A 15885-nucleotide genomic window follows, 5' to 3' on the forward strand; every position below is an offset into this window, starting at 1 on the left:
TCCAGAGAATGACACAGGTGAAAGGTGAGTATGGAAATGTGAGGTTACAGAATAACTGTGACATTAACCTTAGGATTTTAGGGGCTTTTAAGATATCTTGGTATTTTTTCTTTCAGTTTTAATTTTTATCAACGTTATCACGTTGCATAGTTTTATCAGTGAAATAATTTTACAAAATGTATGTGGTAAAAACAGGTTCCTCTCTTACCGGTAATCCCCGCCTCTCAACCACTTTCATTTCTTTTTTTGTAATTTTTTTTCTATTTTTACAACTCAGGATAATTGAATACTTTTACTTCTTGACTGGTTCTTTAGGTACTTACCACCATAATTAGTTAGACAGGGTCTCACTCTCTCACCCAGGCTGGAGTAGGGTGGTATGATCCTAGCTCAGTGCAGCCTTGAACTCTTGGGCTGAAGCGATCCTTGCGCCTCAGCCTCCTGAGTAGCTGTGACTATAGGCACCCATCACCATGCCTAGTTAATTGTGGGTTTTTTTTTGTGTGTTTTGTTTTTGGTGTGGAGATGGCATTTTTTGATTGTTTGTTTTTTGGGGGGTTTTTTTTTGGTGCAAAGATGGTGTCTGGCTATGTTGCCCAGGCTGATCTGAAATTCCTGGACCTGAGATCCTCCCACCTTGCTTTCGTATTTAAAGAAACATTTTAAGGCATTATCATTTGTCTTGTCAGTGTATATTCTTTTCTTTTTTTTTTCATTTTTTCTGATTTATTTTTTTGTCAGTACATATTCTTGATCAGAGCTCTAATTTTTGTATTTGCCTATAAAAGTATTTCCTTGAAGTATGTGGTGTTAAAAGGAGCTGAGAGTGGAACACATACTTAGATATCTTAGCTAAAATAAAGAAATGTATTCACTAGTGGCATTGAATCCATCAGTAAACTTAATATGGGCCCAGCAGATGGAGAAAGGTAAATCTGGGTGTCAGCCACTCTCCTGCAGTTAAGTGTGAGCTTGGTCAACTGATGTCTGTAGGCCTCAGTTACCTCATCTACACAGTAAAGGGGTTAGCATAGAGGACTGGATGTCAGCAGAGGTGCCACTTACCCCACTGTGGATAGTTGGAAGTGTTATAGGTTTTCCTAAATAGCATACAAGTATATCCAGTGCCACATTAGGTGATTGCTAAGGCTCTATTTTCCTGTAGAGCAGCATGACTTAAAATGTGGCCTGTGCACCAGTACCAGTCCAAAAGACTTTTAAAAAAAGTCAATCCATGATGTGAGAAATACAAAAATTGAGAGCAAGCATTTAGAAATGTGTATAGCAGTTTGACTCCATGCATGTCACTGTGGGCACATCTCATTGAATTGGGTATGTAGATGAGAATATTGGTCACCAAACAGGTTGAGTAAAGGAAACAAAAACTGCTGGTCATTGACAGCAAATAGTTTGAGGAGCACCGGTGGTAAAGCAAGGGAAAATAACAAAGGAAGGTAAAACAATAACAGTAATGGAAGCTAAGGGAAAGAAAATAAAAAAACACAGAACTCCCTTTTTTCTAGTTTGTCACTAGTATCACACATTTTCTCAGCCAATTCTCAGCTCTTCTTATAAGAGTTCTATTGGTAAATTGTATTATTTTAATAGTATATATTCTTTACTAGTCTTTCAAAGACTAGTATTTCCTTCAAGTGGCTGTTTTTTCTTTGATTTTCAGATCAGCCACTCTGGTCTGAAGTGAAACCTCTTTCTGAACTTGTCTCTAAAACACACCCTTGCCTGTCCTAAGTCAGTTTCAGCCGACTTGGTCAAAAAGATGAACAGGATAAGACACTTAACAACTTTAAGAGGACCAGTTGTTCATACGTTGCGCATGTACAATGAAATAAGAGCTGATTCACAGGTGGCAGATAAACAGTGTTTTACAGGGAGAAGGGAGTAGATGACACAGGAATCCATGTGCCTTTAGACAATATTCATGAGTTTTAGAATTGTGTTTCTTTGGAATTTTAATGTGCTCTACATCTAAGTCTGCTGTGCCCCTCTCTTTCAGGGAGCATCTTAAGCTTTCTCTTACTAGCTCTCCCTACCCACAGGCTCATGACAGCTAGAGCTTTCCTGGAATTTTTTTCTACTTAGAGATAACTTGAAGGTCATGGTATCGTTTCCTAATACTGCTAAAGATGTGGGTCATTGTGGTTTCATTTGCCCTCCTTGTAGATTTTACGGTATTTTGGGAAAGGATATAAGGGCAATTCAGAATTAGGCAGTTGCACTAAACTACCATATGACTATCCGGCTTTCCTGGTTTTGATTTAATTTCATCAGATTATTTTGTCTTCACCAAATAGTGCTGATTCTTTCTTTGAATCTTTTTTTTTTTTTGAGACGGAGTCTTGCTCTGTCGCCCAGGCTGGAGTGCCGTGGCGCGATCTTGGCTCACTGCAAGCTCCGCTCCCAGGTTCACGCCATTCTCCTGGCTCAGCCTCCTGAGTGGCCGGGACTACAGGCGCCCGCTGCCATGCCCGGCTAATTTTTTTTGTATTTTTTAAATAGAAACAGGGTTTCACCGTGTTAGCCAGGATGGTCTCCATCTCCTGATCTCGTTATCTACCCACCTTGGCCTCCTAAAGTGCTGGGATTACAGGCTTGAGCCACTGTGCCCACCCTTTTAAAAATTTTTTTAGACAGGGTCTCACTCTGTCACACAGGCTGGAGTGCAGTGGCATGATTTCAGTTCACTCTAACCTCAAACTCTTGGGCTCCAGTGATCTTCCTGCCTCAGCCTTTCGAGTAGCTAGGTACACACCATCATGCCCAGCTAATTAAAAATTTTTTTATAGAGGTGAGGTTTCACTATGTTGAGACCCAGGCTGTTCCTGAACTCCTGGGCTCAAGCTTCCCTCCTGCCTCGGCCTCCCAACATGCTGGGTGTAAGCCTGGGTTCTGGTTCATTCTTAAATTTGCCATGTTTGCTTAAACAAGTGGAGTAAAAAGGCTCGCTGCTTTGCCGCCTTTATCTCTTATTTTCATTTAGTGGTTCTTTACCAGGGATCACATTAGAATCACTTGGGAGGATTTGAAAAAAACTACACATACCTAGATCCTGGAGATTGCGAAATAATGGCTGAGAGAGTGGCTGCAGCACATTTTTCAAAGCTTGTTACTAATTCTACTCTGCACATCTGGGGCTAGTTTCACATGCTCCAACTGACTGTTTTGTAGATGAGGTAGTACTGGGAATTTGCCCCTCCCCGCTTTTTTTTTTTTCCTTTTGGGGTAGCAGAAATGGCAACTTTCTATTCTGAATTGGAAGAGTCTGCCTGGAAACCTCTGTTGAAAAGAATTCTGAGGCTTATTGGGGAAAATTAGGGAACATGTGCCAAGCATTTGCTATTCTTTTTTTGTTTTGTTTTGAGATGGAGTCTCACTCTGTCGCCCAGGCTGGAGTGCAGTAGCATGATCTGGGCTCACTGCAACCTCGGCCTCACGGGTTCAAGCCATTCTCCTGCCTTAGCCTCCTGAGTAGCTGTGATTACAGGCGTGTGCCACCACGTCCGGCTAATTTTTGTATTTTTAGTAGAGATGTGGTTTCATCATGTTGGTCAGGCTGGTCTTGAACTCCTGACCTCGTGATCCGCCCACCTCAGCCTCCTAAAGTGCTGGGTTACAGTTGTGAGCCACCATGCCTGGCAGCATTTGCTATTCTTGCTTTAAAGCGGTGATTTTTATTTATTTATTTTAAATTTATTTATTTATTTTTTATTATACTTTAAGTTCTAGGGTACATGTGCACAACGTGCAAGTTTGTTACATATGTATACATGTGCCATGTTGGTTTGTTTAAAGCAGTGATTTTTAAAAATGTATATACCTTAATTAAAAAATACTTTATTGCTAAAAAATGATACAATCATTTGAGCCTTTAGTGAATTGCAATCTTTTTGCTGGTGGAGAGTTTTGTCTTGATGTTGATGGCTGCTAACTGATCAGAGTTGTGGTTGCTGAAGGTTGAAGGACAGTGTCAATTTCTTAAAATAAGACAATGGGCCGGGTGCGGTGGCTCACGCCTGTAATCCCAGCACTTTGGGAGGCCCAGGCGGGCGCATCATGAGGTCAGGAGATCGAGACCATCCTGGCCAACATGGTGAAACCCCATCTCTACTAAAAATACAAAAAATTAGCCGGGCATGGTGGTGGGCGCCTGTAGTTCCAACTACTCGGGAGGCTGAGGTGGGAGAATGGCGTGAACCCGGGAGGCGGAGCTTGCAGTGAGCCGAGATTGTGGCACTGCACTCCAGCCTGGGCAACAGAACGAGACTCTGTCTCAAAAAAAAAAAAAAAAAAAAATGAGGTTTACCACATTGATTAACCGTGCCTTTCATTGAAAGATTTTTCTGTAGCATGCAATCACTGTAACAGATATAATAATAACAAAAAAGTTTGAAACATTATGAGATTTGCCAAACCGTGACATAGACACGAAGTAAGCACATGTTGTTGGGAAAATGGCACTGATAGACTTGCTGGACTCAGGTTTGCCACAAACCTTCAATTTGTAAAAAACACAGTATCTGTGAAGTATAATAAAGTACAATATAATGAGCTATATCTATATTTAATTTAGGAGCTAAGATTATATCAGAGTGAGGACAATGCCCTAAAACCTGTCTTAGCAGAGCCAGTAGGGCTAAACTACTCATACTGAATTAATGTTTGGTTAATGATCTATGACAGGGGTTCTCAAAGTGTTCATAAAAGTTACCTGGAGGTGGCCGGGCATGGTGGCTCACGCCTGTAATCCCAGCATTTTGGGAGGCTGAGGCGGGCGGATCACGAGGTCAGGAGATCGAAACCATCCTGGCTAATGCAGTGAAACCCCATCTCTACTAAAAATACAAAAACAAAATTAGCCAGGCATAATGGTGGGTGCCTGTAGTCCCAGCTACTGGGAAGGCTGAGGCAGGAGAACGGCATGAACCCGGGAGGCGGAGCTTGCAGTGAACTGAGATCGCGCCACTGCACTCCAGTCTCGGCGACACAGTGAGACTCCATCTCAAAAAAAAAATAAAAATAAAGTTACCTGGAGGCTTGTTAAAATACAGATTACTGGGCCCCCACCCCCAGAGTTCCTAGTTTAGTAGGGCTGAGTGGGGCCTGAGAATCTGCATTTCTAAGAAGCTCCCAGCTGCTAATAATGATCTGGGACCATGCTTTGGATACCACTAGTTTATTATTTGAAGCTAAAAATCAATTAACAGTAATGAATTGTAGTGAATTCTTGACCTTAAGGCAGCTGTTGAGTCAAATCTTTAGTTTCTGTTAGAATAACATAGTTCAGAGAAAGACATTGGCCTGAAACAAGGTATAGGTTCTGACTGCTTGTCTAAGGAATAGCCAGAGCCTGGGTAGAACAGTTTAGAATAAGGGATAGTCAACAGGAGTGTAATTCATGTTTATCTCTCATTTGTAACACAAAAGCTATGACCCAAAGTCTCTTATCAGCCATGTAACATCCCTCACCGAATGGGAGGTCAGAGAAGATTCTGACTGTGGCTTCCACTTTTGTATGACTTGAATTTTCTGTTTGGAAACTTATCCTGGCTCTTTATATGGCTGGTTCCTTCTCATCATGTAGCTCTCAGCACAGACAGCGCTTCCTCATTAAAACCTTCCTTCCATTTAAAAGTCTCCTCCAAAACTTCCTTGTATCTATCTTTTTTGGTTATTTTTCTATCTACCCACAGCAAAGGAACTCTTTGAAGATGAGGCTGTTTCTGCAATATATACTCCTGTGTTCCCATTGCCTGCTACAGAGTAGGCCTGTAAAATTTTGTTTAGGAATAAATGAGTGATATTGGTCACATGTTTTATTTGAGGGGTTTTGTGAATTAAGAAGTCTTTATGCACTGTAGTTTGATATTGATGCTGCTGCTTTTAATTTTCTTTCTTCACAGCATGTTATGGAAAGCAACCATTATACTCAGTAGAGGAATATCAGTTCAGTATCGCTACTTCAAAGGGTACTTTTTAGAACCAAAGGTATGTTTTCTTTATCTAGTTTCCAATTTCTTTAGCACTTCCTTCAAAAGCAACTCACTTAAGTTTGAAAACATTCAAAGTAAAATGCATTTGCTTTGGTCAAATAAGGAATAGAACTCTTGATTAATAAAATTTACCAAAACCAAGGAAGTAGCCACTTCAGAGGCAGATGATGTCTGCCATGGAATTTTAAAAAGACGTAGTAAGTATGTTCTGCAATATTCTTATGAAATTGGTTTTAATGTATTCTCTATAAGTGTGCATTTTCGGTAACTTTTGTAAACTAGTTAGGGACCACTTGCAGAGGTTTTACTTTTGGTTTTGTTTTTTAATCCTTGTGTGGTGTAAATACATTTAGAGAATTACATAGCCTGTTTTAAGTGAGTAATTAAAAAAATTATTTCACAGCAGCCGTCTCTTAATGGCTGTATTAACTCTGATCAAAATTTAATTGATTCTTTTTAGATTTTTTCAAAGATGTTATTGATAGACCCCTATCTTTTCTGGAGGCCTTTGGGATTATCTATTCTAAATCTGCCTGTTCACAATTCATTATTTTGGGATTGTTTTCATATTCAGAAAAGAAAAAAAAGTTAATCATTTTCCATTTATTCTAAAGATACTTATTTGCTGAAAGGATTCTTTTCCTTCAGATTTTTACCTTTGACACCCTTGGGCTGCATATGAACAAGGGTTTAGGCAGGGGTCTAGGAAACAAATCATGGATTAGATCTTGTTAAAAAATGTATTTCCTTTGGGAGTCATTAAGTGTTTTTGTTACATGTGAAAAATGCAAGCAGCCACTGTTACCTCGTTCTCTTAGCCACCATTATACAAAGAAAAGAGAAAAAAATGACAAACCCACTTTAGCTGTCTTTTGCACCTATTACGTTTCTTATTCCAAGAATATTTTGTGAATACCCAATAATTGAACTTAAATTACATTGTGGTTGATCATTGTGTTGGCTTTTCTTGACAATGGTTTCACTTTAACTTAAGAAAAGGGCATCTCATTGATTTGGCATGGGGTTATGCATCATGGTAAAGTTCTTTAGTATAACTTAAGCAATGGTGTGTAGATACGTAGGTCATAGACACAGCAGGCTTACCTGAGGATCCTGGTGTATGAAATTTAGCTTTGTTATATGTGAAACCAACTAAATTTTACTTAGAAAGGGGAGTATGTACGAGAAAGATGATAATGAGTTATTTGGGTGTAGTTTTCTAAAGTAAGACTATTGTCAACACAGGTCAAATTAAGCCAACCTAAGTATTTGTCCTCTTCATTGAAAATGTAACCAAAAGCAGCAGATCAGTCCAAAATACCTTTTGAAAAAATTGGCAAGAAGTCTGCTTAACAGTAAAAACAAGTTTTTCCCCTTGTAATACTTGCAAAAGTTTACAGTATGTGTTGGTGAGTGTGTTTCTTTAAGTAGGTGCTCTGTATCGTGTACACATGTACCGTGTGATGCAGGGGCTGCCATGGTAAGTATGTTTTTCATGGAATCGAGTACATAGCTACATAAAATCCCATGCATATGGCTACAGTTTTTTTCTCCACATGCCAGCTTAATGTGACACTTTAAAAAAGTCGGTGGCGCTTTTTAAATAAAGCATTTTTAATAGAAGTATTATGAAACTTTGTCTAGTTGTACATTGTCAAATAATAGAAGTAATGTGCAAGGCATTTTAAATTGTGAAATGATGTAAATTATTGGAATACATAATGTTACGAATATAAAGAATGATAGGAAAATAAATAATGAAAGCAATTAAAAAGCTGAAATGAGAGAAAGGTTAATTTTACTGGGTTGAAAGTTTTAGGAGGTAATCTACCCAGGCAGTTTTGGAACTAAAGCTTAAAGTTTTGCAATTATGGACAAGCCAGTTGACTTTTAGGCTTTAGCCTCCTTATCTATAAAACAAAAGCTTTGAACTATAGATTTTTAGATCTTTTCATTGCAAAATTTTATTGAGTAAATGAAATTTTACCATTCATATTTTTCTCCCATGCATTGCTTTTTCTGGCGTATTCCTTTTAGTTTAGAAGAGTCCTGAAATCCTTTTTCTCAGTTTTTCACAGCTACATGTTCTCTTTGTGAATTAGGATAAGGTGTTAATATGTTACTTTTTAAAATAATTTCACAGATGACAAAACAAAATATTATCTTATTTGAACATAGCACACAAAAGTAGTGAGTATTCCTGGAATGAAAACATTGGTATGAATCTACAGATAGTCCTGATGTCACATCTTCACCAAAGATACTTTTTGAATTAACATGTAATTTCAACATTTTTTTTTTTTCCCGTGTTAACCCCTCTTTGCTTGTGGGTAGAATTAGGGATGTTTCCTCATAGTGAAATGTTAGCCAGTTTTTCATGATATCCTTTGAAATTTTTCCTTCATTTTTGTAGAAATACATCTTTATTTTTCAGCACATATCTATGTTTCTCTTTCATAGTTGCTAACATTCACTTAGATTCATTACAAACTGTCTTATTTTGACCTCTATCTCCTTTGAGTTTTAAGTCCTTTAACAAGGTAATCAGTCACCTGCGATAGATAATTGTTTATTTTCAGAATAGTCTAGTTTGTCATTTTGTACAATAGTTTATTAGTATCTAAAATTCTTCTGAATAGTAAATACTGTCAGCTGTTAACTTGAGATTTGAACATTCTCAGAGAGTCTATTGGCCTAGCTTCCTTTGTTTTACTCATGCCTAGGTGACTATTTCTTTTACTGGTTGTACTAAAAATAGAGATTTTTTTTTTCTTTTTTTTTTTTTTTGAGATGTAGTCTTGCTCTGTCACCCAGGCTGGAGTGCAATGGCACGATCTGGGCTCCCTGCAACCTCCGCCTCCTGGGTTCAAGTGATTCTTCCGGCTCAGCCTCCAAGTAGCTGGGATTACAGGCATGCAACCACCATGCCTGGCTAATTTTTGTATTGTTTTAGTAGAGACAGGGTTTCGCCATGTTAGCCAGGCTGGTCTCAAACTCCTGACCTCAGGTGATCCACCTGCTTCAGCCTCCCGGAGTGCTGGGATTACAGGCAGGAGCCACCACATGCAGCCTTGATTCCTCAGACCCCCCCTTTACGTTCAGTTTGTTTTCAAAATTGTGGAAGGATAACAATCAGTAAAAGTTTTAAAAATTTGTGATATATGCAAGCAGTGATATTACATGGCTAGCTAATAATTTTGCTTGGTGATTTGTTAAAAAACAAACTTCCAATCTACATATTGGATAGTCTTATTTATTTCTCTCAGTGCTTGGAATAACTGAGTGATGTCAGTAACTGTTTAAGAAAACAATCATTAAGACTTATTTTTGTGGGAAGAAATTTTTAAAAATATTTTTGTTAATATGCATGTTTGGAAACATTTCTGCAGTTGTCGGATATTATGTATGCTAAACTGTGAAATAACTCTGCCAGTACTGTTAATGGAATATTGTCTTAGATTGACATCATTACGTTTTTCTCCAAAGATCTATCTCCCATGTTACTCCAAAAAGCTTAAAATTTTGGCAGACTTTGTCAGAATGTTTTCTTTCACAACTGTTTTCTTTTCGTAGATCTTAAAGAATAAGTTATTACAGATAATATATTAGAAAGTATTGCATGTACAATGAGACCAGGATTAAAAAATAAATAAAAGAATTGCATGTTTTGGAGTCATCGCTGAGATTCTGAATTTCCCAATGCTCAGTTGTTAGTTTTTATTTATTTATTTTTTTGAAGTGGAGTTTCACTCTTGTTGCCCAGGCTGAAGTGCAGTGGTGCCATCTCGGCTCATTGCCAACCACCTCCCGGGTTCAAGTGAGTCTCCTGCCTCAGCCTTCCGAGTAGCTGGGATTACAGGCATCACTGTGCCCGGCTAATTTTTGTATTTTTAGTAGAGACAGTGTTTCTCCATGTTGGTCAGGCTGCTCTCTAACTCCAGACCTCAGGTGATCCACCCGCTTTGACCTCCCAAAGTGCTAGGATTAGAGGAATGAGCCACCACGCCTGGCCTGTTAATTTTTTTTTAAGGAAGTAAAGCTGAAAATTTAAGATTGCCTTCTAAAGTTTAATAAAGTAGGTTTAACAACTTTGGAAATTCAGTGTATTTTAAAACTAGGTTCTTTTTTTTCTATATTGTAACAGTTTACCAACCAATGTGTGTTTGTAGTCTGAATGATGATAGACATAATTCTGTCATCTGTTTACCTGGCCCTTTGGACTGTTCCTCAAATATGCTATTCTATTCAAGTCTAGGTAGTTTTATGCAGTTGGGTAGTGGGTAGATGAGAGTGGAGTTGTTAAAATTGCTACTAAAATATGTTCCCTATCAAATTTAATCCAAAGGACTATTTTTACCTTATTAAAGATACTGCTGTCAACAGTCTATAAAGTTCCCCTGACATCTGAATTAAAACAAACTCTCGGCTGGGCGCGGTGGCTCAAGCCTGTAATCCCAGCACTTTGGGAGGCCGAGACGGGTGGATCACGAGGTCAGGAGATCGAGACCATCCTGAGTTACATGGTGAAACCCCGTCTCTACTAAAAAAAAATACAAAAAAAAACTAGCCGGGCGAGGTGGCGGGCGCCTGTAGTCCCAGCTACTCGGGAGGCTGAGGCAGGAGAATGGCGTAAACCCGGGAGGCGGAGCTTGCAGTGAGCCGAGATCGCGCCACTGCACTCCAGCCTGGACGACAGAGCGAGACTCCGTCTCCAAAAAAAAAAAAAAAAAAAAAACTCTCTGCTATGCCAACTGTATCTCTTTTTGACATTTAATATTATATTCATAGCACCCTTTTCTTTTTCTCTTTTTCTTTTTCTTTTTTGAGACACAGTCTTGCTCTATCGCCCAGGCTAGAGTGCAGTGGCACGATCTCAGCTCACTGCAGCCTCCGCCTCCCAGATTCATGGGATTCTCCTGCCTTGGCCACCCAAGTACCTAGGATTACAGGCGTGTGTCACCATGCCCGGCTGATTTTTGTATTTTTAGTAGAGATGGGGTTTCACTATGTTGGCCAGGCTGGTCTCGAGCTCCTGACCTCAAGTGATCTGCCTGCTTCGGCCTCCCAAAATGCTGGGATTACAGGCGTGAGCCACCATGCCTGGCCTATATTTGCAACTTTTGAGGTTTAGAAAGTTTGATGTTTAAAAAACACATTTAAAAAATGTTTCAGGAAAAATGTTAGAGTAAACATCATCTAGAATTAAATTGATTTTCTTTTTAGTATAATGGATATGAAAGTCACCATATTTTTAAAAGAGCAATTTCACATTACATTTTTTAAAAATCTATGCGGTCTACTGATTAAGGTGAACTGTTATAGCAGGGAAGTATTTAGCTAGAGAAAAAGATAATTTTATTTAGCATCCCAGAATTAATGATTTGAAGAAATATATAGTGCTATTTTAGTTTTTAAACTTCAGAAGTTTGAGGATTTCAGAAAAGGATTTAGCCTGGTTATTTTAAGTGACAGGACTATTTCTTGCATTTAATACTTAATAATTTGCCTAATTTGTTACATATTTGTTATTGTTTGGCATATTATCAAATTTAATCAATATTAAAATCCTATGGAAAGTATAGGAGAATATTTTAGTCCATTATTAGTGCCTTCTAAAGATAATAGAGAAGCTTTTATGTCTAGGTTGGGTACAGTGGCTCACACCTGTAATCCCAGCACATTGGGAGGCTGAGGTTGGTGGATCACGAGGTTAGGAGTTCCAGGCCAGCCTGGCCAACATGGTGAAGCCCTGTCTCTACTAAAAATACAAAAATTAGCTGGGTGTGGTGGCACGTGCCTTTAATCCCAGCTACTCAGGAGGCTGAGGCAGGAGAATTGCTTGAACTCAGGAGGCAAGGTTGCAGTGAGCCAAGATCATGCCATTGCACACCAGCCTGGGCGACAGAGCAAGACTCTGTCTCAAAAAAAAAGAATATGTGTAATATAATGCCTAGAAAAAGGCTCAAAGATTATATGTGAAAATGTTGATGGTGATTATCCCTAAATGGTATGATATGGGTGAGTTTTGTATTTTCTTTTTGCTTCTCTGTATTTCATTAAATTTCTTCACAGAACATATAACGAATAAAATACCTTGTAAGATTATAGTCTGAAAATGTGCTTCCAAAATGTGTATTTAAGGATTTTATTTCAGCATGTAATTACAACTAGTGAGTTTCTTTTTAAAAATAAAAGGAAAATTAGAACACTTAAATTTTAGTCTTTTAGGTATACTCAGGGAATCTTGCATGGTTATTCACTACTGCATGTGTTATCAACACGTAACTTCATGTTCTTTTTTAGTAGGGGACCTTGATAATGGAAAACAGTATGAGGAATTGTCACACTGTATGAGATTTTAGATTAAGGCATAAGAATGGAACTGGATGTTAGTTCTTCTTTTATCACACTTGCTCTTCAAGTTTACCTGGCCACGTGTCACTTCTAGAATTTCCTGTGTTCTTTAGAAACACTGGTTCCTATGATATGAGAAATCTTCCTGTTTTTCACTTAGTATTCTTAAATAAATGTAATAAAGAACTTTATTATGCTTGTCAGTTCCTTAAGTAGCCTGTGATAGTTGCTCTTGCAGTACTTGTTCCTACTATTTTTACTATTGTAGGCTTTTTCTGACTGCATAGAGCAGGAGGTACATACTTATCTAGCAATACCTCATTGATGTCTGACATACCAAAGAAAGTATATTTGATATTTATCTTAAGAATTAATATCAGTTAAAAATGAAAATTTCTTTGAAACAATTGAGTATTGTAGGCAGATTTAGAAATGGGTTTGAGACAGTTCTGTGTGCCAGTTCATCTCATTTTTCTTTGTTTACTGCCTCTAATTTTCTTCCAGCATTTCATCGTGTTTTGTGATCTGGTACATTCCTGACTTTTGGCATATAATATTGATAATAAGATGAATCTTTTGGTCTCATATTTAGTATAAGATTTAGGCCACAAACATCTAATGGAGTCATGGGTAGAAAATAAGATATAAGAAATTATTGCAGACGTTTAACTTTTAAATTGCAGACTATCGGTGGTCCATGTCAAGTGATAGTTCACAAGTGGGAGACTCATCTACAACCACGATCAATAACCCCTTTAGGTATGGGCATTAACTGCATCTGTTTGAGGCATATGCATAAAGTTACTAATATGCTGCACAATGGCTTAGTGGGATTTAATAAATTTTTATTCTAAAGTTTAAGGTCAATGCATCGTCAGTGCTACAAATTTCACTGAGCATTTCATGGATCTTTCAAAACTGAACAGTTTTTAATTGCCTTTTAAAATAAACTTTATTAGAAATGTTTACCTAGATATTTTTGTTTTCTTGGGTTAGTTTATGAGATATTTACTTTCATTTGGAATGGTTAGAAAGTTTATGAGATAGCATTCTTCTTGACTGAGCATCCATGCCTCTATTTGTTTACTTGCTCAGGCTTAGAGAACATTTGAAGAAAAAATTAATCCAAAACAAAGATTCTTAAATTTTTAGCTTCGAATATTAATAGAGTAAGTTAAAGTTAAAAATAGAGTAAGTTTTTTCTTTTCTTCTTAAATTTTTTTTTTTTTTTTTTTAAGAAACTGGTAAATACTTGAATAAACTCGTATGAATGAATTCGAATTTCTTAAATTCCCTGCTGGCTATGCTAGAATTACTACTCAGAAAGTTGTTTTCTTTTTTTTGAAAGTTGTTTTCTTTTAAACACATTATCCACTTTTCTTATTCTTTAATATGGTATTTCTCTTCATACAAGTATTTTTGAATTTCCTTGTCCATATTGAAAATAGAATTTGAAGTTCATTTCACATACATTAAATTACCCACATGTATGCATCTATAAATTGACTCAGTGCTGAGAAACGTATCTTAGTTTCTAGGTAAAGTTAAAATTGAAAGATAACTGGATGCTAGTTTTCTGGTTTAAATTAGAAAGCAGTGGGAGTTTCTGCTTTACGCCGGAGTAAGGACGCATCTTGTTTAAACAGTATCTCATTCCATCCTCTTTATTGGATTTTCTTTTTGTATGTTTTAATACATTTTTGATAGTGTATTTAGGATTTTTATGACAGTATACTTAAAATTATAATATTCCTATACTGAGGTTGGAACTTACTAGGTATTGAATGTTTTAAAAAATTGTATTTTAAAGCATCTTGCAGTTACATATATTTTATTATGAGAAGTGGGATGATTTTGTTTGTCTTTTAGAAAGGAATGTATACTTTGAGAAATATAATTGTTGAACTTAAAAGTTGTGTGAACATTACCAGAGAATCATTATTAGGAATTGTCACATCCATTTTGCAAGTATTTCAGACTAATGTTTAAAGTAAACTGGGAAGGGAAGTAGATGGGGAAGATAAATTGTATTTTACTCAGAGGGGTGGGGCTTTACAGCTTTTCTCATTGAGTTGAAATTTCTGTTAGGAGAAGGGGATGTGCTAGCATTTATTCTTTTGGTAGTTCCTCACAGCTCTGTACATACAGGTAAGTTCACGCTGTTTGTAAAGTAAAGCTTTTAACTGGCAGTAGCGAACAGTTGGGATATGAGGAGAATTACATTTGAGACAAGTTCAGAATATGCACTACATAAGAATAAGCATTTTAATTGTGCCAAGACCTTTGGTTTGAAAATCAAGGAGTTATCATGGTCCAGCAACCTGTGAGTCTTGTACATTGGTTAGTGTAGAAGTTAATCCCAGTGCCTCTAGAGCACCTTTCTGAAGAGTTTTCTTTTTCTTCCTTTTAACATAATGGATAATCAACAAAGTGTTTAAGAACTATTACCGTTTGCTAGCCTCCTTTAAAGGGAATTCTTTATTGAGGGCTACAATAAATATGCTTATTCACCTTGGGCTGCTTTTAAGCTGTAGATTTAATATTATAAATGATCTTTAAGGTGGGTAATTTATCTTGTTCATTGAGTATGCATCAAGAGTTTTAACTAAATTTTCTATTTTCCTTAAATTCTAGAAAGCGAAATTATTATTGACGATGGACAATTTGGAATCCACAGTAAGTGAGACTGACTTATTTAAATGCTTACTGAAATGATTGAGATGTTACTTTACATTTCATTGGAAATATATAGCACAGGAAAATAGAACATACAGTCATGTGCTGCATAACGATGTTTTGGTCAAAGACAGACCACACATACAGCAGTGGTCTCATACGAGTATAATGTAGCTGAAAAATGCCTCTTGCCCAGTGACGTGGCTGTCGTAACGTAGCGCACGTTATAGTACAGTGCATTATGTTTTCTATGTGTAGATGCGTTTAGATACACAAATGCTTACCATTGTGTTATGTAGTTGCCTATAGTATTCAGTATGCCGTACGGTGTTGGAATCTAGGAGCAACAGGCCTCACCATCTAGGTTTGTGTAAGTACATTCCCTGATGTTCCCACAACAATGAAATCGTCTAATGACGCATTTCTCAGAACTTACCTTCATTGTTAAGCAATGCATGACTGTGGTATGATTTTGAAAATAGAGACTAGATCCAGAAAACAAATCCCTTCTGTTAAATAGTAAGTAGTGTCTAATATAATTCTTGCGCTTTAAAATGTTATCCTTTGGTTTTCATTTGACTAGCAATTTCAGGTATATAATGTTATATAATTTAAAGTGTGTAGTATACTGAACTGCTGATGTAGCCTTATACCTCTTTTATAATTGAAATTACATTAATATTTCTAAATATCTAAAGTGTGAAATGGTACACTTAAGACTAAGTTTGTGAGTTTTGTGTGTTTGTATATCTGCATATGCTGTAAAATTCAGACTAACCAGAGTGTTCTAGTAATTCTGGCTGAATGTTTAAGTTAATTTGAGATAGAGTAGAAAATGCTTTAACTT

The 15885-nt window shown here is 37.1% G+C and overlaps 1 protein-coding gene across 1 annotated transcript in view; it reads left to right on the plus strand.

Annotated features, from left to right (window-relative positions):
• Positions 1 to 15885, plus strand: part of GPCPD1 (glycerophosphocholine phosphodiesterase GDE1 homolog (S. cerevisiae)) — a 60078-nt gene that overhangs the window by 5463 nt on the left and 38730 nt on the right. The window contains exons 2-5 of the mRNA XM_011941054.1: positions 1 to 24; positions 5919 to 6003; positions 13046 to 13121; positions 14997 to 15038. Coding sequence (XP_011796444.1) covers positions 1 to 24; positions 5919 to 6003; positions 13046 to 13121; positions 14997 to 15038 — 227 coding nt within the window. The remainder of the gene's footprint in view (positions 25 to 5918; positions 6004 to 13045; positions 13122 to 14996; positions 15039 to 15885) is intronic.

The sequence above is a fragment of the Colobus angolensis genome, unplaced genomic scaffold (assembly GCF_000951035.1).
Source record: "Colobus angolensis palliatus isolate OR3802 unplaced genomic scaffold, Cang.pa_1.0 Scaffold197, whole genome shotgun sequence".
Taxonomy (NCBI): domain Eukaryota; kingdom Metazoa; phylum Chordata; class Mammalia; order Primates; family Cercopithecidae; genus Colobus; species Colobus angolensis.